General features: G+C 40.8%; 1 protein-coding gene across 6 annotated transcripts in view; it reads left to right on the forward strand.

Annotated features, from left to right (window-relative positions):
- The window catches only part of LOC130904318 (uncharacterized), an 84794-nt gene that overhangs the window by 37682 nt on the left and 23751 nt on the right, over positions 1 to 23361 (forward strand). For 5 of the 6 annotated variants that reach the window (XR_009060837.1, XM_057817032.1, XM_057817015.1 and 2 more), the window contains 12 exons: positions 10312 to 12151; positions 12234 to 12425; positions 15109 to 15229; positions 15513 to 15606; positions 17235 to 17321; positions 17698 to 17814; positions 19594 to 19692; positions 19839 to 19990; positions 20076 to 20214; positions 20325 to 20447; positions 20628 to 20825; positions 22401 to 23035. Coding sequence is in view for 5 of the 6 variants with exons in the window: in XM_057817032.1 (XP_057673015.1) it covers positions 10519 to 12151; positions 12234 to 12425; positions 15109 to 15229; positions 15513 to 15606; positions 17235 to 17321; positions 17698 to 17814; positions 19594 to 19692; positions 19839 to 19990; positions 20076 to 20214; positions 20325 to 20447; positions 20628 to 20825; positions 22401 to 23035 (3590 nt within the window). In the remaining variant the exon portion in view is untranslated. Of the gene's footprint in view, positions 1 to 4070; positions 4131 to 10311; positions 12152 to 12233; positions 12426 to 15108; positions 15230 to 15512; positions 15607 to 17234; positions 17322 to 17697; positions 17815 to 19593; positions 19693 to 19838; positions 19991 to 20075; positions 20215 to 20324; positions 20448 to 20627; positions 20826 to 22400; positions 23036 to 23361 lie in introns of all 6 variants that reach the window. The other variant, XM_057817024.1, reaches the window with a different exon arrangement.

A 23361-nucleotide genomic window follows, 5' to 3' on the forward strand; every position in this document is an offset into this window, starting at 1 on the left:
AAAGTAGCGGCATACAGTCCAAAAATTACGGTAGTTTGGGACGGTTGTAAATTGGAAGTCCTTGTAAGAGTGCCACTCTACTTTGTCTTTATAGTGTAAAGCCCATTGAGAATGTGAGGGTAGTCCCTGACTGCATGTGTTTTTCCTGTGTTGTTCCACCTTCTAGCTGCAGTTAGGGTGTGCCCAGCTTGCACATAAGGCTTATTTGTTTGCCACTGGCTCACTGTAACGACGTTATGCTGGGAAGTGAATTTTAAAATACCCGCCCAGCCCCTCTGTAGGTTTGACTTGGCGGGATCATGAGTGAGTGTATGTATTTATCGTCCCACCTTGCCCTGCCACCAGCATGGCTCACTGTAACGACGTTATGCTGGGAAGTGAATTTTAAAATACCCGCCCAGCCCCTCTGTAGGTTTGACTTGGCAGGATCTTGAGTGAGTGTGTGCATTTATCGTCCCACCTTGCCCTGCCACCAGCATCTACTATTCCGACCTCAGTGTTTGGGAATTAGTTTCTATGCTGAACATCTCTTTTTCTCTCTTCAGAAAGACATTCTTTGTGATTTAGCAGTCTGACTCTGTGTGCTTGTCTTGGTATGGAATATGACTATTGAGTTTAGGTATTATTGTTCAGTTTCCTTCATTAATATGACATTTCCCTCGGTCGTTCAAAGGAGGTTTTGTTGGGTCTCATGACTTTGCTCATTCACCCACCGTGATTAGTGTTTGCCACCCAAAGACAATACATTAAGTTTGGCAGAATAAAGCAAACACATACAGAAAAATAGCTGTGGCCATTGAACTGTCATATTATATATAGGCTTCACTGTCGGATTATACTTTATGCTGAGTGCTTTACCGTCATGAAAGCTTTCAGAGAAATCACACAGAGATGCCAAATAACGCGACATAATGATTGCTACATGAAGTCCGTGCCCAGTCCACTCATTAATTTCAGCTGTTTCGACAAGGTTAGAGCCGCTATCCGACTCTTTCACGTTCATTTGTAGCCGCTGTTAGCCGCTAGCGTTAGCCTGTGGCTTGGCTACCAGAAGAAAGTACTGAAAGCATCCTCTCCTGAAATCGTGAGAACCAGGGAGGACAGCGGGTGAAAGCCCGTCTGGAACCCGCCAAGAGTTTCCTTAATGTCGGGTGAAAGTTTGGCGAAGCTAACTTAAGCCCGACTCCATCCTAGCTGGCGTTAGCCTACCGGGCTTCTGTTTGTTTGGCTTCTGAAAACCACGTGACTCCATACGTAAGCACACTGTCTGCTTTCTTAAAGGGGAATGAACATAGCCGAACAACACAGAGTCAAAGCGGGATGAAAAGACTATATTTTCTTGTTTTATTAAATTACCGAATTTGCCGACATGGTCAAAATTATATCGGTCATCGTAAAGAATTTCGGTGACGGTAAATTTTCGGTTTACCGCCCTGCTCTAGCCGATTATCAGCGCCAATATTTGGAAATTTGACCTTTATATGAAAAAGATACAGACGTGCCTTTCTCTCCTGAGTATTCACGCTTCCTCTGATTGGTTAAATGGTAATGGTTAATGCAGTTTAGGGCTGCAACTAAAATTATTTTTATATCATCAATTAATAGAATGATTAATTAAACGATTAAGTTATTAATCGGATAAATGTCACTTTTTTCAATTCAGGAATTTGCGTTACTTTGAAGATTATTAATAAACATAAAATTCTCCAATTTTAAGATAATATATTCCTGTCCCAAATTTTAGACTTTCTTGTGTTTTCGTATGTAGCATCAGAGGTGTTTTGACCTATCACAGTGACAAAATAAAGTCTCTTCATAACACAAGAATCTAAAAGCAATAGAGGGCATTTGTGTTTATTCTAAGATCAATTGTTTGCAGTTTTGTTAATCTTAATTTGTTACAGTTACAAATTACTTCTTCCAAAAAGTAATTTAGTAACTCAGTTGCCTCATTGTAAGAGTTACTCAGCAAAGTAACTGATGTTACCTTTCATGTTCTACATCCTACATTCTACAGGTATAACTTCTTTCGCATCAAATATGTTTATCTTAACTGATTGAAGAATAACAACTATATATAAAGTATTTTAGAGCATTTGGTATTTATTTGGATCAACTATATTAGTCTGTTAAGAAAACACAAATGTAAACTGACCATTAACCAGTACAAATCTCTGCAACTGTATGTTAGGCCTATTGCACGATAAGCAGAACACTCTTCTTAAATATTCCGTAACGTAACAGTATTAAATATAATGCAAGTTTGAGAAAGCTACCTTTGAAATTCTCTGGCCCCGCGCCATTATCGCTGTCTTGTTGTGTTTGCCAGAGTGTGCAGTGAAGCAGGGCAAGATCCGCCCACCTAGCCAATCATCATCACGTTTGCAACGGCATCACCACCCCCTTCTCTCCTCCCCCCTCCCGCTCTGCTCTCTCCCAGGCAGCTGCTGTGTGACAAAATCATACAAATCACACTTTATTCAACCAAATTGTAGTCAGTGTTGTCACAGATTACTTGAAAAAGTAATTTAATTACTGATTATGCCTTAAAAAAGTAATCTAGTTACTTTACTGATTACTTTATCATCAAGTAACTAAGTTACTTTAAAAGTAATTTACTAGTTACTTTTTACCAATTTTTCTCCCTTTGCCGCCTCAACATAAGAATGACAGCAGAAAAATGTCAACGCATGTAATTGACTTTCTGATAATTGAATATAAAGGGGAAGATACATAAGGCTTAATCTTTGAGTTTAGCGGCGTTTTAATTTGTCAATGGAGTTGATTTCAACCACCATTGACTCGCGCTAGCTTAGCCACTCCGGAGCCCTGAAACTAACAAATAACTGACAAACTGCATGGAATTTGTTGAAATCAACTCCACCGAGTAATTAAACCCCCGCTAACTCAAAGATTAAGCCTAATGTCAAAAATTCTGAACTTCAGGTTCGGGTTTAACAGCATATCAGTGCCAATGTAAAACAAAGCAAATTGACTGCACAATAATCAACAAAACACAAATAAATTGCACAGTGCAATAAACACATAGGTGGGGGCGGGCACTAATGCGCACGCACAGCTCGGAAGTATACACACGCGGTCAATTTGGCCACAAAACGTGGCACCAGCTCAGCACTTTACACTCAATCGGACTTACAGCACATCCCAAAGACGCAAAACAAACATGTCACCTGATGGCATAAATGTGCAAGACGAATGTGATGTAGACCAGAGGTCACGGAAGCACGGACCTCGGTCCGGTTCCGGACCCCCAAGCCGACTGGACCGGATCTCAAGCTGTCGCGACTAATACACGTTGTAACAACAAAAATAATTTTTGTCTGCGGGTTTGCAGAGCTGGAGGTGGGCAACAAACAAAAACCTTAGTGGTGACGCGCGTGAGCCAGCCAATGGGAGTGAAGCATTTGAAAGTTATTTTTAGAACAGCATGTCTCAGGGGCAGTTTACATGGCGACTCTGCGACACAAAGACGCAATGACTGAGTAGCGGACTTGCCTTGCGTGCATATGGTGTCGGCGAAGACGGAAGGCGAAAACGAAAAATTCTGAATCCTGCCTCCAAAGTGGAAGAATCCGATTGCCGGGAATTGAGTGGGGGTTTCCTCGGCATGCATATTAAAGGCTCCCGCGGCGCGAGACCGCGACGTTAACGTCAGCATTCGTACACGTCACATTGGGCGTGCGCAGCGGTGCTACTAAACATTAAAAACAGCAAATATGGCGGAATGTTGGCTTTAATTTACTGTTTTAATAATATTTTTAAATCAAATATTTTGAATGTTTCAATTTTTGTGCCTTTTTGAACAAAAGAAAAATGCCATTGCTTCGAGTGGGCAGGCATATTTTTTTCCGGGCTGAAGGAGCTTGGTGGGGTCAAAGTGCATCATTCTCTGTCGTCCTGTAAATCTGCGATGCCCCCTAGGGCCTGGCATGAATACTACATCGTTTTCATGCAGAATTGCGACATTGTTCAAATGGAGACACAAATTTGAAATTTTTCGTATTCTCGGAGAGTCACCATGTAAACGGCCCCTCACTCTCGCTTTCCAGACTTCGCGGAGTGACAGCCAAATACTGAGCCGAATGAAGTTGGAGGAAGAGGCGACAAAGGTACGGCAAATGGCGGCTCAAAACTACGCAAGATTGAAGCAGAAAACAGAGTGTTTAAGGAGGAGTGGACCAACACATTTTTGTTCATTTTACCTGGTGGCAGCACAAGACTGCTATGGCTCATCTGTTCAGAGAAGGTAGCGCTTGAAAAGAGCAGCAATTTGAAAAGGCACTATGAGACGAAGCACGCAGCTTTTTCGCAAAGTTTCCTTATGAACTCTGCCATCCGTTTTCAAAAAATAGCGGTATTAAGGGCTCAATACGATCGCGCCTCAATGCTCATGGTTCATTCATTCACTGCACAGCAACGCGCAAATGAATGCTCCCTCAGAATAGCGTGGATATTGGGTCAAAACGAAAAGTCTTTCAGTGATACACCGATTGTCAAAGATTGTTAGAGTGCAGTTGCTTAAACTTTGCTTCATGGAAAGCAAAAAGAAGAGGTCTGTCAAAATATAAAGCAAGTCCCCCTGTCAGCATCCACATTTAAAAAAAAAAAAGTCTTGAACATGCTCTTATGTTGCGATTTAATGATTCAATAAAAGCACTTTTTAGTTTTATGCACCTTTTATATATTATTTACAATTTTGAATGTTGTAATTATCAGCATGGCCACATAAAGATACGTTTGTATTTTTTGAAAAAAAAAAAAAAAAAAAAAAGAATTTGAAATATTTCCGGACCCGAGATTGTTGTAATTTTTTAATTTCGGACCCAGAGGATTTTTAATTCATGACCCCTGATGTAGACAATGCTTGCCAACTTGGGGCGATGACTACCTGGCGTTGCAAAAGCAAAGCTATGAAACGGCCGCTCATGTAGTGGATCCAACCTATCGCTGGAACCCACCAGAATGAAGGAAAAATACTCACCTTCATTCATTGACGTACACAGATCCACATTTCCTCGCATATCTCAATAGGTGGCTGCACTAGCATTTTCAAAATGCTTGTCGTACATGACTACAATATTCTCCATTCAACATAATACTCTAAAACTGTTATTAACAACCCTAATTGTCAGTTATTCCAATTATCCATAGGAGGTGTCAAGGGATCATTTCCTCTCAGTTGTTGACAGGAACTTCCATGAAATCCCAAATGCGCAAAGACTATTTCTGTATCCGTAGGATAGTGGTCAAAGATATTAAAACTGTCCTCATCTCTCACAAAGGGTCATCTTATCCTCAGTAATATGAGTGTGGTCATTTATTCCTTGGGCTGAATGAGCGCAAGCTACTGTTTATACTTGTTGAGACGTACGTTTGCAAAAATGGGAATGTTGATTATTAGTTTAACTTAACTTGCATTTAGGTCTCATTAGTAATCCTAAACAAATATAATTTAAGATTTTTTCTCACGGAAATATGACACTATTCTGACAACATGGTATGCACTGTCGGTGTCCTTCCTCATTTCTGCTCCAAGTGTAATCTCCCTTCTCCCTGTCATTGTGATGACCATTGTTCTGTCCCAGAGGGGTGTGGCAGAACTGAGTCATGGGGTTTTGTAGACACGCTGAGACCATTTGCGGACAGTCGTCCAAGATGATAATGCAAGCTAATGAGATGGTGAGGGACGAAATAAACATGCAGTGGCAGATACAGAATGAAAAACAAAACCACAGAATGCACTGTATGCTTATTACATGATGATCCTACAATTCTTAAGGCTTGCTGTCGAGGAGATAAATTACAAAAGTCAGTTGCTAAGCAGACATAAGTCCATAATGTCAAAGTCAGCAAAGGCGCCATTGTCGGATACCTCGAAAAGATGATTTTGGAGAGAGAACGAGAACCAAAAGTGGTATTTGCCATGTGGCATTTTTTTTCTTTTTTTTTTTTTTTGCCATGTTGCAAAATGGATTTTGCCTTGTGGCATTTTTTCTTTGCCATGTGGCAAAATGGATTTTGCCATGTGGCATTTTTTTGCCATGTGGCAAAATGTATTTTGACTGTGGCATTTTTATTGGTATGTAGCAAAATGGATTTTGGTTTGTGGCATTTTTTTTTTGTATGTTGCATTTTTTGGGAGTTATATGGCATTTTTGCAGGCCATGCACGTCCATGCCATTGACAGCTATGCAGGTCCAAATTTTCTGTTCATTTAAAATGGGAGAAATACATGTGGCTGTGATTTTTGTCTATACACTTACCTTTAGAGCGCATTGACATTCAACTGGCACCCAAGTAAGGCTATGGCATTGACGGCTATGCACGTCCAGATTTTCAATTCATATAAAAACGTGTGGCTGTGATTTGTGACCATGCACTTACCATTACAGCGCATTGAAATTCAACTGGCACCCAAGTCAGGCTATGCCATTACAGGCTGTGCACGTCCATGTACATTACAAAAAAAATGGCACATGGCAAAATCCATTTTTCCACATGGCAAAAAAAATGCAACATGGCAAGTGTGATTTTTATATATAATTTTATTTGCTGTTTCGATTACTTTGCTTTTATGTTCTATTAACTTAATGTGATTTTTATGATCTTCATGTGCTCTAAAGCACTTTGAATTGCCTTGCGTTGAATTGTGCTACATAAATAAATTTTTCTGGTCTTGCCTTGCCTTGCCCAAAAAAAATGTCACGTGGCAAAAAAAATGCCACATGGCAAAATCCATTTTGCCTAATAACAAATACCACTTTTCGTTCGTGGCCCTGCTGTTATTTTGACCGATTATTGTCTTGTCTTTGGTGTGTGATGATTTTTTTTATCCCTCATTTTAAGTTCATCGTGTACAATATTTACAGTTGTAGATCCTTGCATGGTCAACACCAAGTTCGACCAATTAAGGTAATGTGGCATGTGGGAAAGAATCACAGTCACTGATGCACTTTGACATGATGCCAGTAGAATAATAAAACACGCAATGCCTTTTAAAGTTACCAAAAATGTCTGGTAAATTTGACACAACACAGAGAAGTGCATTGTTAACAAGACTGCCCAATTTGAATTTGAGTAAAAATAATCAGCAAGTATATAAGACGAGGCTCCACACTCCTAAAAAATAGAGGTCACCTTCCAGCTGCAGGACTGTGTGGGTGTGTCTATTGAAGCCAAACTTCAGCTGTCAATCGATTAATAGTTTCACGAATAACAACTTCATAGTTACTCAGGGAAAGAGGAAAAAAAGATTGGCTCCTATCCAAATTCGACTCGGTTCCCATTCCTCATATATAGTAGCGTATCCTCATCATATTCAGGCTACTACTGCCTTTTCCCCTTACTTTCTGTATGTTTTGCATCAAGTAACAAACTGTATGTCTAGGACAAACAAATAGCTCAGACATTGACTTCACGCCAGTACCTCCATATCACCTCTCCTGATGCCATACTCCGCCTCATCGAGCCTTGGCATACATGTATTTACATTAACCCTGAGATCACTAGTGGGCTAAATAAAGTCAGGCCTAAATGTGTTAGGAGGTCAACGGAAATCTGAAGCGCTAAACCTGCGCCCATAGCCGCCTGGAAAGCAGCCACCACACGATCCTGTTTACTGGGATTGTTTGACTATCTTTTTTGACAGAGAGCACCAAATGTTTGAGCTTCCTTCAACAGGTGACTGACCTGTGCGAAGTAACAACAGCATGAGGAATGTCGCAAGTTCCAGCCATCCTCATGTTTACTGCATTCAGACACAACTATAATTTTGTTGTAAATGCATGAACACTTCTCATTTAATGTGGACCATGCAATACTAAACACTGGGGATAAATTGCTTCTGATACTGTAGCATTGTTTCAAATCATGAGTATATCCACTACTAATTTTACTCATCGCCACATGCCCGCCTCTTTCCACCAGGCTAACCCAGCACAGCCAAAACACAAAAACCAGAATGTGTGTTTTTGAATGATGTGAAATTTTACTGTATAGGGCCGAAAACACTCAGGTGATTTGAAGTTCCGCTCTAAGACCCCCAATTTGGCCAAGTTTCAAAATTGTCCTATATGAATGTGTGATACATCATGGGAAAGCTTAAAATCTCAATTTTCTGGGGGAAGACAAATTCTGAACAGGAGGGCATTTAAAAAAAATTTTTTTTTTAAATAAAAAAACGATTAATACCCTAAACCCTAACTTGAGGTGAGAGTATGATAGAGCATAATTAAAAACACCATGATTTTAACGAGATATTATTGCGTACTTACCTTGTTTCGATTCAAAAACTCTGTGTAGGCTGTAGCATGTCTCACCGAGTTTTAAGACACAGCTGTGAATGGCCACAGCCAGACTTTTGGGGGATTTTATGGGTGAAACACGGTAATGTAACAAGGGTCGCAATGTAGAAATCGCAGACATCAAAGAGTGGTCGAGATTTTCTTTTTCAAATATTTACCCTTTTAATTTTTTTTTTTTTTTCCTTTTCAATTTTTCTTTGTTTAGATCGATTAATTATTTATCATCTAAAATATCGGGGAAAATACGACTAACGAAAAAAATAACAATTAATCGATAGTTATGAGGTAGATATTCGTGAACTATTTACAGACACTATATTTTTCATTGTGACGTAATTTTTTTAAAAGTATAAAATATGCGCGAGAATATATATTTTTTTGAGTTTAACTAAATATTCTACTACAATTAATGATTCTATGCTAAAAATGATAGACATTTCGAATAAAAAAAATAGAATTTCTTACCTTCTTTTTATGTGTAGTTTGAAACAAAAGCGTGTTGGTGTAAACGGGGGTCTCCAGAGTAAAACAGACTCAACAGTTCTTTTGGCTTAAAATACAGCAGTTTTTTTTAAAGAGGGGTGCAAGAGCAGAAACTTTTTCAGCTTTGTCTGTGTTTTCCGCCATATACATCTACCAATAAACTACAAAGCAGATTAGCATGTCATGGCCCAACGCTAAAAATAGGCAAGTCTTTATATAGCACCCCCAAAATTTGATAACCATTGTAATTTTTGTCAAAACATTTTGGAAACAAAATGTTTGTGTCCGTTTGTAAATGACATTGCTTATTAATTACTTGTTTTATTATTATGTTAAATTTTTATTTTTATATGCACACTACATTCTCATTTGGTACAGGGGCTGACCAGTATTAAGTACCCTAATTTTCGCACTATAAGGCGCACCTGACTATAAGCCGCAGCCCACCAAATTTGGCACAAAAATGGCATTTGTTCATTCATAAGCCGCATTGGACTATAAGCCGCAGCTGTCCTCACTGTATCATGGGATATTTACACCAAAGGATTTTAACCGGTACAACCTTATTTGACAGCGGCATCATACTGTCATAAGACTGACTGTCATAAGACCAAATGAACCATCATTAAACTTTGAACCAGTTACTGCAAAGCTTTATTGCTTCAAGAAGCTTCATTTGGCCATCACTGCTCCCTTGGGGGAGACAGTCAACCTCTGCTGCCACCTGCTATTGACTGTTGTCATCCAACATGCCTCTTAGTATGCATTGCAGTGCTACAGATGTAAATAACAATCAAAAATCATGTTCTGTGCTAAATATTTCTCCAGTTACTGTTCCAATTGTTTCATCAATTGCTAGTTATGGTATTTACTGACACTTTATTTGACAGTGGTGCCATAAGACAATCATAATTATGACATGTCTCTGTCCTGAGCATTCATGAATGCTTATAACAGATGTCATTAAGTGTTATCTGGCAAATGATCTCACTTTTGAATGGATGCAAAAGATCGAAGACGGACAAAAATTGAGTTAGTGATAAAATTTGCCAAATGACACTTAATGACATAAGCATTCAGTAATGTCCATGATAGTGTCAATCCATAATTTTGATGATCTTATGACAGTCTTATGACACCGCTGTCAAATAAAGTGTTAACCTAAAAAAATTAAAAAAAAAAAATAAGCCGCACTGGACTATAAGCCACAGGTATCAAAATGAAGGAAAAAAGTAGCGACTTATAGTCCGAAAATTACGGTAAGTAGTGTCATTCAAAATTGAGTATTATCGTCTTTTTTAGGTCCATGTATTTGACCCTGTTCTTGTAATGCATTATTTGTGCCTTATTGATGTACTGCTGTACACCTAAACAAACATTTCTATAATAAAACAACTGTAATGTTAAGTACAGTGGAGTGTAATACAGTGTCTCTGACTGGATATTTTGGTTGGGTACAAATATTTTAAGGCGAACAATTATTCTTCTTTCTGTCTCTCTCCAGAATCCTGTGTTGGTGCTGTAGTCATTCATCTTCTTCAATCCCATGAGCCCAGAGTGAAAACTTTCTATAAAAAAGGAGAAGAGCTGGGTCTTTGAAAAGAAGCAGTCAAAGACATAAAATAATTCCGGCAGCCATTACCTGCATACTGCGGACCAGGATGAAATCCTGTTATTATGTGGACCTAAAGCTGTGTCTGACTTAGTGGTTATGCCACAGAGCAGTAGGAGTAGCATGGCCTCTCCTCCCCGTTCTTACGCTCCGTCACATCCTCCCACGCCTCATTTCCCAAATAATTCCTCGTCAGGTGTTCCTTTTGGTCTTCCTCTTTCAAAGGAAACTAAACCAAATCCGTGTCGTGTAACTCAACTGACCTCATTCTTGCCATCTTTTTCACATCCCTCGACCTTATCGCTTGAGACCAGAATTTGTCCGGCCAAGCATGGCATCGCGGTGTCGCTCTGCCTGGTGGATAGTCGCACTGCTTCCTCGTCCGGGCTTGCCAGTGACAAAGATATAGAAACGGAGCCAAAGCCAATTGGCTGGGTGTCCCCTAATACTTGGGACAGCCGCTTTGATGAGACAAAACTAAATACAACAATGGATATCTGCAAACCAACAGCTTTGTGCAAAGTTGAAGATAAGGGTGACGTTGAAAACACAAAGCAATACAGTCATTTTTCAGAGCAGATACCCGCTGAGGCAGACTATATCGATATTGTGCAGGCATCCTTGCTTTTTGGATGCACTCCATCAGCAACAACAGAACAGAAATCAGAGGTGCAAATGCAACCAAAAGCTCAAGTGGAGTCACATATGCAAACCACAAGTCAGTCAAAGCCACATAAAGAACAATTGCTAATTCATTTAACAGAGAAAAGACAAGCATGTAGGTATGGTAGAACAGAGGCTGCTCCATTACAACATGCAAACATGGCAGTTGAACCTTCAGCCACACTCAACCGTTTTCAATCCCATCAATCCTACCCCGTTGTCTCCGAATCATTTCACCACGTGAATAGCGTCCAGTTCTCAGAGCGAGAGACAAGTAAACAAGCGAAAATGGCTTCCCAAACAGAGGAGGTGAAGTGCCGTCATCGGGAATCCTACAGAGCAGCGCTCCAAAATCCTGTCACTGTTAAGTATGAAAAGGCCAAAGCAAGGATGTTGGGTGTTGTGCAGGAGGATGGAGAAATCCCGTATTGCGATGGCGGAAGAAGACAATCAGAGACTACAAGCGGTTGCCCTCAATGTCATGACCAAAAACGTATCCATGAATTCAGGACCCGAATCCAGCACTATTCAAATGCAGATAGTACCATCTCTATGGAGTCAGTACAGAAAAACACTGCTCCATTTTGGAAACAAGAAGATGCAAACCCAGTTTTCCGTATGCCCGACAAACTCGGACAAAATAAGGGTATCCATAGGACCTCTGTGCCTTTTCAAGCACATTATGACAAATCTTACACCGTTTTACAGAATGGAAGTGGAACAAACTTTGAAAGAGCTTTACAGCACACCTGTGATCCTACAGAGGCACATGTGCTTTCCACCAATCACCATAGCACTCCCACTGGGGCGAGTCCGACTGTCTCTTCGCCTATGTCACCACAAAAGAATAAACAGGAAATGGACGGAAGATGTTCCTCCCTCTCTACCGCAGTGGTAGACACCTCAGAGAAGTGCCAGTTGGTCCTTGTGGATGGTGAGAATGTTAGGAAGGGCCGAAACGATAACACCCGTGCAGATGTGCCTCAGCTTCACGTGGTCAAGTGTAAAAAAAGCACAGCCTTTCGACTAGTTTCACCTAAAATCAACAAGATGAAGGTCACCATTCCAGGTAGACCGCTCACAAACTTTATACTTATGTTTATAATAAACGTTTCATTGTAAATATGACAGATGTATCCATCCTTTTACAGATAGGGTAAATAAATCCACCACAAATAGAAAGACGGAGAGCTCCTCAATAGATTTTTCGATTCTAGCAACTGAAGTCAAGAGCAACTGTCAGCCGTCCTCTGTTCATAACAGTCACAGACCGGACCACCTTCCTCTGGGATCTCCAGATCACAGAGATCACCCACTTTATCAAGGAGTAGCAACACTCACAGGCAAGTTGTAATAGTCCTCCAATCCTCTGTCCTTCACTAGTTCTTCCAGTCAACATACTACAGTAGATGAGGCAATTTTATTTGAATACCTGTAAATACACTGCTGGCCAAAGTATTGGCACCCCTGCAATTCTGTCAGATAATGCTCAATTTTCCCAGAAAATGATTGCAATTATTAAATGCTTTGGTAGTCATATCTTCATTTATTTTGCTTGCAACGAAAAAACACAAAAGAGAATGAAAAACAAAAAATTAAACCATTACTATTTTACGCAAAACTCCAACAGTGGGCCGTACAAAAGTATTGGCACCCTCAGCCAATACTTGGTAGCACAACCTTTAGACATAATAACTGCGAACAACCGCTTCCGGTATCCATCAATGAATTTCTTACAATGCTTTGCTGGAATTGTAGACCATTCTTCTTTGGCCAACTGCTTCATGTCTCTGAGATTTGAAACTGCCATTTTCAGATCTCTCCACACATGTTCTATGGGAATCAGGTCTGGACTCATTGCTGGCCACTTTAAAAGTCTCCAGTGCTTTCTCTCAAACCATTTTCTAGTGCTTTTTGAAGTGTGTGTTGGGTCATTGTCCTGCTGGAAGACCCATGACCTCTGAGGGAGACCCAGCTTTCTCACACTGGGCCTTACATTATGCTGCAAAATTTGTAGGTAGTTTTCAGACTTTATAATGCTATGCACACGGTCAAGCAGTCCAGTGCCAGAGGTAGCAAAGCAACACCACAACATCAGGGAACCTTCGCCATGTTTGACTGTGGGGACCGTGTTCTTTTCGTTGAAGGCCTCGTTTTCTCCAGAGAACATTCTTCCAAAACATTTTTGGCTTTCTCAGGTAAGTTTTGGCAAACTCCAGCCTGGCTTTTTTATGTATCTGGGTCAGAAGTGGGGTCTTCCTGGGTATCCTGCCGTAGAGTCCCTTTTCATTCAGAGGCCGACGGATAGTACAGGTTGACACTGTTGTACCCTCGGACTGCAGAACAGCTTGAACTTGTTTGGATGTTAGGCGAGGTTCTTTATCCACCATCCGTACAATCTTTCGTTGAAATCTCTCGTTAATTTTTCTTTTCCGTCTACATCTAGGCCACAGTGCCATGGGCTTTACACTTATTGATGACAATGCGCATGGTAGACACAGGAACATTCAGGTCTTTGGAGATGGACTTGTAGCCTTGAGAGTGCCCATGCTTCCTCACAATTTTGCTTCTTAAGTCCACAGACAGTTCTTTGGTCTTTCTTTTCTCCATGCTGGTAGACACAAGGACACAGGACAGATGTTGAGTCAACTTTAATCTATTTGAACTGGCTGCAAGTGTGATTTAGTTATTGCCACCACCTGTGTTATGTGCCACAGGTAAGTAACGGGTGTTGTTTATTACACACATTAGAGAAGCATTACATGATTTTTCAAAGGGTGCCAATCAGGGGTCGCGTTAACCGGAAATTTTCCGTCGTTGACCGGTTTTTTAAAATGGTGACGGAAAAAACTGAAGTCCGTCAGTCATTTTGACAGGTTGCAATTCACACCCCAGACCACAGGGTGGCGAGTTAGCATATTAATTAGCTATTGTCTCTCTTAATGCATGACGTCGTTGGCTATTCTGTCAGAATATTGTAGTGTAACCGGGGTCTGGCGGCGGCACCGTGATTGACACATCAACGCGAGGTTCTTATTGGTGCACCCGGTGTGCCAGCGCGTCATCCAATTGATGGACAAGATTGCCGCCTGTGTATAGACCCCAATCACATGACGTCACAACTCCGCCCCCCTGACCGGAGCCACCATATTGTGTGTCAGCCCGTCATGTTTATACATTACCGCTACTTACATGCCTCCTATTACGGCGTGTTTTTCTGCTCGTTAATATTAATAATCAAAACAGCGAAGGCGTGTGTGGCGGTTGGTTGCTGTAACAGAGAAGATAGACGGAGAGACTTGAAGTTCTACCGTATTCTGAGAGACGCGAAGATGAGAGCGAGATGGACTGCTGTAATTCGCCAAGAAATCTGGGCACCAAACGATCACCACAGACTATGTAGTAGTCTTTTTATATCTGGTAAGATGCATTTAATATATATTTAGAAGATTTTGGGCTGACAACCACAATTAAGATCATTGTGTGACGTTGGTGATTGGGGTCTATATCGTTGCCTCCTTTTCTTTGGGGGCGGAGTTGTTGGCGGTAAGCAGAGTAAAAAGGGAGAAAAATACCACTACTTCCGTGTCTAATTTTTCGCCGCCAAGCAAGCGTTACAATATTAATTAAAAATGAATAAAAACTAAATACTATTGAATATGTCATTATTATCATTTTAAAAATTTAAGTGACGGGTAAAAATAGACTATGACCGGATTTTTTTGACCCTGTCAGTCAAAATGACAGACAACGAAAATGTCTAGCGCAACCTCTGGTGCCAATACATTTGTCCTGTCCATTTTTGGAGTTTTGTGTAAAACGATAATGATTTTTTTTTTCATTCTCTTTTGTGTTTTTTATTGCAAGCAAAATAAATGAAGATATTACTACCAGAGCATTTGTAATTGCAATCATTTTCTGGGAGAAATTGAGAATTATCTGACAGAATTGCAGGGATGCCAACTTAACAATACTTTTGGCCAGCAGCGTACATAATACAATTTTTCATTTCGCTGATCCCTGCAGGAGGCAGAGATAGGATGGGTAGGGCAATCACTGAGCTCTACGGAGACCACCAAGGATGGCGATCCAATGTGACCAGCCAGGAGCTCTTGGAGATGTTGCTGTACTTCCACTCTGTCATCAGGTGAGCTCTAACAGGGCAACTGACACAAACATACAAAAATCCCTAGAAATATTCTAATAGCCATGGTATTTGTAACGTAGCAATGACAGTGGTACACAGAACAACAAAATTAACTGCTCGAGTGCTCAATACAATATGTCTGAATTTACATTAAGTGGAAAGTAATTGTTCATTTATTACCATACGTAATCAGAACTCTGTGCAAGCAAGAGTAAATCAACAATAAAAGGCAATGGATTGGAAATTCATTTGTGATATGCCTTTCATGTCAATTTATCTTCAGGAGAGAAATCAGAGAAGCTGGGATGACTCTTATCTTTGATGCCAGGAAATCAAATCCTCTTCCACAGCTGTACAAGGCTTTGATGCTGCTGCAGGTACGAAACACACAAACATCACAACTGGAAACTTAACCACTGTAGTTCAATGGGGAATAAAAACTAATTGGGATGAGGGAGTCACACAATTTCAAAATTTGAGAACTTTATTATATTTTTCACCAAAAAAAATCAGTGACAAGATTATTTATGGTTTTAAATCACCTCATAGCACTTCCCAATAAGCTTGCCAAGATGCTATCTATGCTATTCAAACCATTGCTGCTTGCTATTTTTGGATTGCTATGATACGCACCATTGATGTTCTAGTCCCAGCATTTCCTTCCTAGTTTTTTGCAACATGCGTGACTATAATATTAATACAGGTAGTCCTTGGGTTATGAACGAGTTTCATTCCTATGCTGGCGATGTAACCCGAATTTCTGTATAAAATGGAATTAACACTTTTGGTACCCCTAAATACCCGCTAAATCTCAAAATAGCCAACCAAAAACATGTATTAAAAGTCACTGTACTGTCCTCGCCAAGACGTTGGAGCTAAATCCGAGCTAGACAGCGAGCTAAACTGTAATCTTTCCCCTCTCTCTCACTCGGTTGCGAGACTTCTTCGTGTGGGCATGTGCGCCAATACGTTCATTTTCGTGTGGACATGGGCTGAAAACAAAACAACAAGTCAACATTAAAATCCAAATACACATTTTGCCAAGGGGCAGAACAGTCATATTTAGGGATGGGAATTGATACGATTTTTACTATTCCGATTCCATTATCGATATTGCTCAACGATTCGATTCTTTATCAATTCTGTTATTGATTCTAATTTGGACTAATAGACTGTATGAGGTTCTGGGTTCAATATGTTTTATGGTTCATTCGCCTCGAGGTGTCGGTTAGAACACAAGGAGCGGAAAGTGGAGTTGGTCTTTGGCACTTTTAATCCAACTTGGCAACAGGTACAACTATATACAGGGAATGGCACTTGATATGAGAATCACTCAATGAGCAGATGAGAGCATGCGTGGAAAGATGTTGATGTATTTGACTATTTGTATGTGTGTGGAAGAAGACTGGAATGTGTGGGTTCATGTGTTGTCCTGAAAGGAAAGAAAATTACATCATATTAGTGCTGATGCAATAAATAATGCAAATTGACTGTGGAAAGAAAATTACATCATATTAGTGCTGATGCAATAAATAATGCAAATTGACTGTAAAGCAGTCAATGACACACATAAATGACTTGCACAGTATAATGAACTTAAAGGTGGGGGGCACGAGTGCGCGCACACAACCCGGACGTACGCTACGTGCACGAATGGTCATCTTGGTCATAACACTGGCGAAAACTAAGCACTTTACACTCATATGGATGTACAACATCATCTTAAGATGCTAAACTAACACATCCCTCTTAACACAAATGTGCAACGCGAATATAATGCAAACAACACTCTCCTCGACGGAGCGAGGACGAGATGGAGCAAGCAGCCGACGTAACAGTAAAAACATGAAACGGTCGCGCTAATTCATTTACAAATTTATTTTTAATTTTGTGATTCCATAATAACACAATATGCATTTGGTCACAAATGGTAATTATTTGTCAAATTGTAAATGCTATTATTTAACACCGATGTTATTTTTTAATACATATTGATTTTATGCAGGAGCACTCTCCCCAAGCAGTAAACAGTTTGGTTCTTCTATTGGACAAAGAAAGCAGCGCCCTGCCAGACCGATGCCCCACTATTCAGGTTCATCAACTCATATATTACATTTTTATACTTGATTGTTTGTTGACCGACATTTATAAAGAAAGGAATCATATCTAGAACAGAAGTATATCATAGTGTATACAGTATATAAGTGACTGTTACTGAACTGAAAGAGAGTAAGATACCCCTTTGCTAAATTGCTGCTTGCATACTCACCTACTATAAAATACACCGGTTTTCGATGATTCAGAGATAGCGTTCTTGTACTTCAGGTGCATGTTGTTCTGCTGAAAATCCTTTGCAAGCCATTTATAATTTTGTAAGATGGCAAGGTTGTGCCACCTATTCTAAAGTCTTATTTGACTCTCCACTTTCACACTTGTAATGTTGCCATTTCTTTGTGCGGACCCTGCAGACTGAAGTGGTGACATCATTGAAAGCCTTGACCAAACTGGTGGAAGAGAGTCAACGGACATTTCGTCTGGATGGAACACTATGTCACAACCAGAGCGACTGGATAGAACTTCATCGGGTGAGTAAGCTAGTACTCTGCATGATGCTACTAGGCATGTGCTGGTATGAAATTTTGACTGTATGATAACCTTGAAGACCAAATGTGAAGTAAGGTTGGCCAACCATGTTTTTGAATAATGTCAATGGCTAAACAATTATAAGCAAATTTTCGTTATATTTTTTAACGCAACCCTTCTAGATTCCTTGTTTAACCCATAGCAACGCCCTTGACAACGAAAATACTTGTCTTCGACAATCTTCGGAAATTATGTGACACAGAGAACTGCGAGGGAAGTCCGTCATAGAACAGTATTGTTGCATTGCTTCTCGGTAAGATGCCACGGTGGTGTGTGGCGATGTATTGTTTTCAATTTAAAGAAAAGTTGTATGAGTGGCCAAAGGATAGCAGGGCACGTAAATGGACATCTTTCGTTCGCACGAAGCGAATGAATTTCACGCCATCATCGAGTAGTGTTCTCTGCTACAAACACTTCGAAGATGCCTGCTTCCTCAACCGGTCTGCTTAGGATCAAGGATTTGCAAAAAAGTAAGTGTGATTTTTGGATAGATGACTGATGACTTTGTCAAAGCACAGCTGCCAACTGTTGTGGAATGAACAGTAGAAGGTAGCGACGTTTGCCGAAAGGTAACTCGAGGCAAAACCCCGATCGTGTTGTGGAATGAACAGTAGAAGCTAACTCGTGGCAATCCCCAATCATAGTTGTATTGAGTTCATTTTGCCTACACTTATAAATTCGTCAAAACTTTTCTTTTATCCCAGGCAATTGTAGGTGGTTTATTTACCTGACATGTTTCGGCAAACACTTCCGCCTTTGTCAGCGGGTCCAACGGTGGAAGTCTTCGCCGAAACATGTCAGGTAAATAAAAGCTAACGTCGCTAGCTTCTACTGTTCATTCCACAACATGATCGGGGATTCGTCAAAACTTTTTTTTTATCCCAGGCAATAGTAGGTGGTTTATTTACCTGACATGCTTCAAATCATAAAAATAATAACAGCCTACCAATCTTGTAATCTCGATGGGTCTTGTCTCCATTCCATGTCAGGTAGTCTGGGCACATTGTTTGCATCCTGATTAGCGTCTGGCTAATACATGTACAGTCCAACATTAAATTCCAACCTCCTCCTCTTCCTCCAACTCTTCAAAAACTTGGATCTCCTCACTTGCGCTCGATCTATCGCTTATATCGCTGTTTGAATCATTGTTTAAAGGGCTTTGTATGGCGGCCGTATGGAGCGCTGCCATCGCTGTTCTCGGTGTGACGTGTCACTTCCGGGTTCGTCCCCTTTCAGGCTCGAACTTCGGAAACGCGATTATTTTGTCAAATGTACAACATATAAATTATTTTTTTCATGCTTTATTTGTTGGACAATATTTAATTAATTGTGACCCTATTTGGCATTTTATGAAATTACTTCACATTTGGTCTTTAAGCAAAATACAGCGGTTTCACGGAATTGCAATTGTATCTCTAAAATGTGTTATTTTGAGATGTATGGGTTTTCACAACATATTTGCAAATTGGAATGTCATGGAACATGCCTGCATAGGTTTTCTCCAGACAAAACAACAACAAAAACATACATGGTAGGCTGACTGAACACTCTAAAGGGCCCATTAATGTAATTTTGTGTATGAAAGGTTGCTTGACTATATGTACCCTGCGATTGGCTGGCAATCTGCTGGTAAGGGCTCCAGAACCCCTGTAACTCTCGTGAGGATAAGCAATCGCTAAGATTGAATGAATGATTGATGACCAAATCTTTCATTTGTCTAGAAACTCTTTCCATTTGCGTTGGATCTTCATGACGCCTCCAGTCTGTTGCAAAGTGCAATAAGTCATTTAAAAGCTCCTCAGGGAACGGATTGTGTGCAGGTATTGTATTTACTGCAATCAAAGTCAGTTTTCCCAATACCCATAAATGGAATCATACAGTATGTGATCAGTGCTCAGTAGGTCAAGGAGTTATTTATATCCCGTAGATATGGCCTCAGTACCAACTGTGCTTGTTTCCCCTGCAGAGTGTTCAGCAATGTATGAAGGACCAGAGGACTCTGATGCGTGATGTACTGGAGGACAGTCGATTGGTCAGCCTGCAGAGAGAGGGTGGGGCCATCCTGGCGAGGCTGAGGAAAGAAAGTGACATCAGATACCCTCACTGTGAGGATCTCAGGTGAGCTGGAGTAATTCACATACTGCTTCTTTACATTTCAGTATCGGGTTTTTACTGAACTAGAGTGGCTTTGTCCTCCATGCAGTGATGCTGTGGACTCACTGACTAGCCTGTACAACCATGTGGAGGAGCAGGTCCACATCCTTGTACATAGCTCCAACAAGTCTCTAGAACACTTGGAGTATCTGTTGCAAGTCAGAGAGATGGAGCGTCACTTCACACAAGTTTGTACTACTACTTTTAAGACATCAGACATGACTGAAATAATATTTTTGATCCCAAGGTTATCTAAATGATGCATGTACCTGAGCAAAGCGATCTCTCCCATTCACAGCTCCAACAGTGGTTTTATATAGAGGGAGAGCGCCATCTGCAGGAAGCTAAATCAGTAGAGGAATCTGGAGACCAGTTAGAGCAGATCCTCAACAGCTTTACTGCTTTTCTTTTGGATGCTAACGTGAGTACTGTAATACCGGTAGTCTGCTTGTGAGCATTATGACTGTGACAAGCGCATGGACATTCCTCGAAGAGAAACATGTTAGGAATCTTACATAATACTTTCAATAGTATGTGGGGTATGAAAGTTGCCAGTACTGACCGCAGATAAGGATTTTTAAACTTTTCTGTCCCTTCACAGGATCGTAGACACCATGCCATGTCATTAGCGCAAGACGCGGAACATCTCCAACAGGCTGGGATGTCGTACCCAGAGACGCAGGCGTTCAAAAGCAGAGTCTGTGCATTCAAATCGGACCTGGACGACTTTCTGTGTAGAGCGGAGGCGTGCGGCAGGGAGCTACAAATCATGGTCAATGTGTGTGACTTTTGTGAGCAGGTAGGTTTGCAACTGTTTAATCATTTATTGTGCAATCAGCAGTGTTGTTAATCTTACTGAAAAAAAGTAATTAATTATAGTTACAAATTACTTCTCCCAAAAAGTAATTGCGTTAGTAACTCAATTACCTGAATGTAAGAGTAATTAGTTACTTGGCAAAGTAATTGGTGATAATTACTTTTTTTATTTTCCTCAAAAAAACAAAACAAAACAAAAAACATTGGCCACACTATGTGAAGTTTTTTGTGGAGGTTTTTGGTACAATTGGCCCGAGCCCAATTCTTTACCCTTTACCCTGAATCAACTGTTAAAAGTTGTTAAAATTGCTCCCATTATTGCATTAGTTCCCTTCTCTCTACTTTCGACATATGAAAGTTTTAAAACTGTTTCATCATTTAAAGATAGATTCAAGTCAAGATTTTGCCGATTTAGAAGTATTTTAGATAAAAAGTTACTTAGGTTCGCTAGGAAGGTTCTCTACAACAGAGCCGTCCTAAAAAGCCTACTGCTTTAAGATGGCGGCTGTCTACTAACGCATTTAATGCCATGTCTGTCATTTTGCATCTAGTTATATCTATATACAGTACATGTGATATCTACCATGTCTAACATATCTACCATAACATGCGGGCGTAGTTTGTCGGCTATCGGCTACAACATGTATTATTGGAGCTACCTAGCATCGCGTTTGCTCGGCGTCACAACTTTCTTGCCTCCTCCCCGCTCCTGCTCTGCTCTGTCCTCTCGGTGAGTCCGTCTCCCTCAGACTTTTCTACCAGTATAGTAACGCATAGTAACGCATGCCTTTCCGTCCTCAGTAACGGTAACGGCGTTGCCAAGATGAGAAAAGTAATTAATTAGATTACCCACTACTAAAAAAAATAACGCTGTTAGTAACGCCGTTATATTGTAACGCCGTTATTAACAACACTGGCAATCAGTGGGTCAATTTCCCAAATTTACTAAAGATTTATTTAACATAGCATTGTCCTGGTCTGGACGCCTTTCAATCACAGTAGTAAGAGAGATTGAGAACCATTCACACTTGAGGCTGATTTATGCTTCTGTGTAGCGGTGATTGCGGACCTACGCCGGTAACACAGACCCGATTTACGACCTGGCTACGAGTCACGTCAATGCACGTGACATGAACGTCGAAGGACTGTAATTGGTCCGCTCAGAACGTTGTTTCCGGTTCAGCACAACAACACCGTCGTCTTCTGTGTCGCCTATGTTTCAACATTTGTATTGACAACATTTGTTGTTCAATATTGATTAGCTGCAGCTGCAAATACACATGTTCCATCTCCGTTTCTTTTGCTGTCAATGACCGAATTGCTGTCAATGACCAAAGGCATTCGACAAGAGTCCCCCAGAACTGTACAAAGACAACGCCACACTTCTCTGGTGGCAAGGCGGTGAATTACAGAGCAACGCGTTCCCTTGACGCAGAACTTTGAAGGCTCAATGACGGCGTTGGATCTACGCTGTTGCTCCGCCGTCACCGGAACGCAGAAGCATAAATCAGCCTTTACTTTGCGAATACAAGTAAAACTGTATCATCTTTTTCAACAGGCCACATCTCTGGCTGTTGATTGCATCCACTATCTCGAACAGAATCAAACCAGAATCTCTAACACCCAAGATGGTAAGCCAAGGACAACACTTTTCAGTGAAATTCATCAAAACGAAGACTCTGAACTGACCGGCAGCCAGTGTGCCATCAGTGTATTATCGTCAGACAATGACAGTTCTATCCTCCAACTCTTCCAAGACAAGTTACTCCAGTTCAGCAAAGAGAGATTTCAGGAGGTGAGGGCCCAGGCCAGCGCCTTGCGTGGCTCCAGAGGGATGAAGATCTGGAACGCAGCATGGCTGCGCTGCCAAGAGGCCCGGCAATTACTTCAGGATAGGATGCACGATACCAGTGACAAGGTCTTTGACAGGCAGTACAGTGGCTTATGTGGGCGTCATTACGTGGATGTGGCCAACACCCTAAAAACACTCCCTGGTAGTCTGATGGTGCCGTCAACTCCAGGGCCCTGTCATCCAGATTGGGAGAGCATTGTGTCTGGGCAAGTGGATTTAGAGAAAAGAAGACCAATCCTGGGCAAGAACAACACAACTGAAACCGCATGTAACGTTACCATCACACCTGAAGACAAAAATGGCAGTCAGGGATCAAAGGTCAAATCAAAGTCATCAAACAGGTATGAAATCACTTGATTAGAGGTAAGAGATGAAACAATGGCTACGTTTACATGCGCACATTTATCCAGATTAAAAACCTGATCGGAATAAAATGCTTCATGTGCACACCCCACTCGGATTATTCTAAACCGATCAAGCCCATTCCAATCAACATTCTATTCAGAACTAGAAGGGTGGTTTATTTCGATTTATAATCTGATTGGTGCGCATGAAAACAGTTCATTCCAAAATTCCGGAACAAATCGTCTTTACCGAGCATGTCTGTGAGGTCAGTACAAGTAGTCCCCAGGTTATAATGTACCCGACCTACGTGATTTTTTACTTT

Source organism: Corythoichthys intestinalis, chromosome 2, assembly GCF_030265065.1.
Source record: "Corythoichthys intestinalis isolate RoL2023-P3 chromosome 2, ASM3026506v1, whole genome shotgun sequence".
Classification (NCBI taxonomy): domain Eukaryota; kingdom Metazoa; phylum Chordata; class Actinopteri; order Syngnathiformes; family Syngnathidae; genus Corythoichthys; species Corythoichthys intestinalis.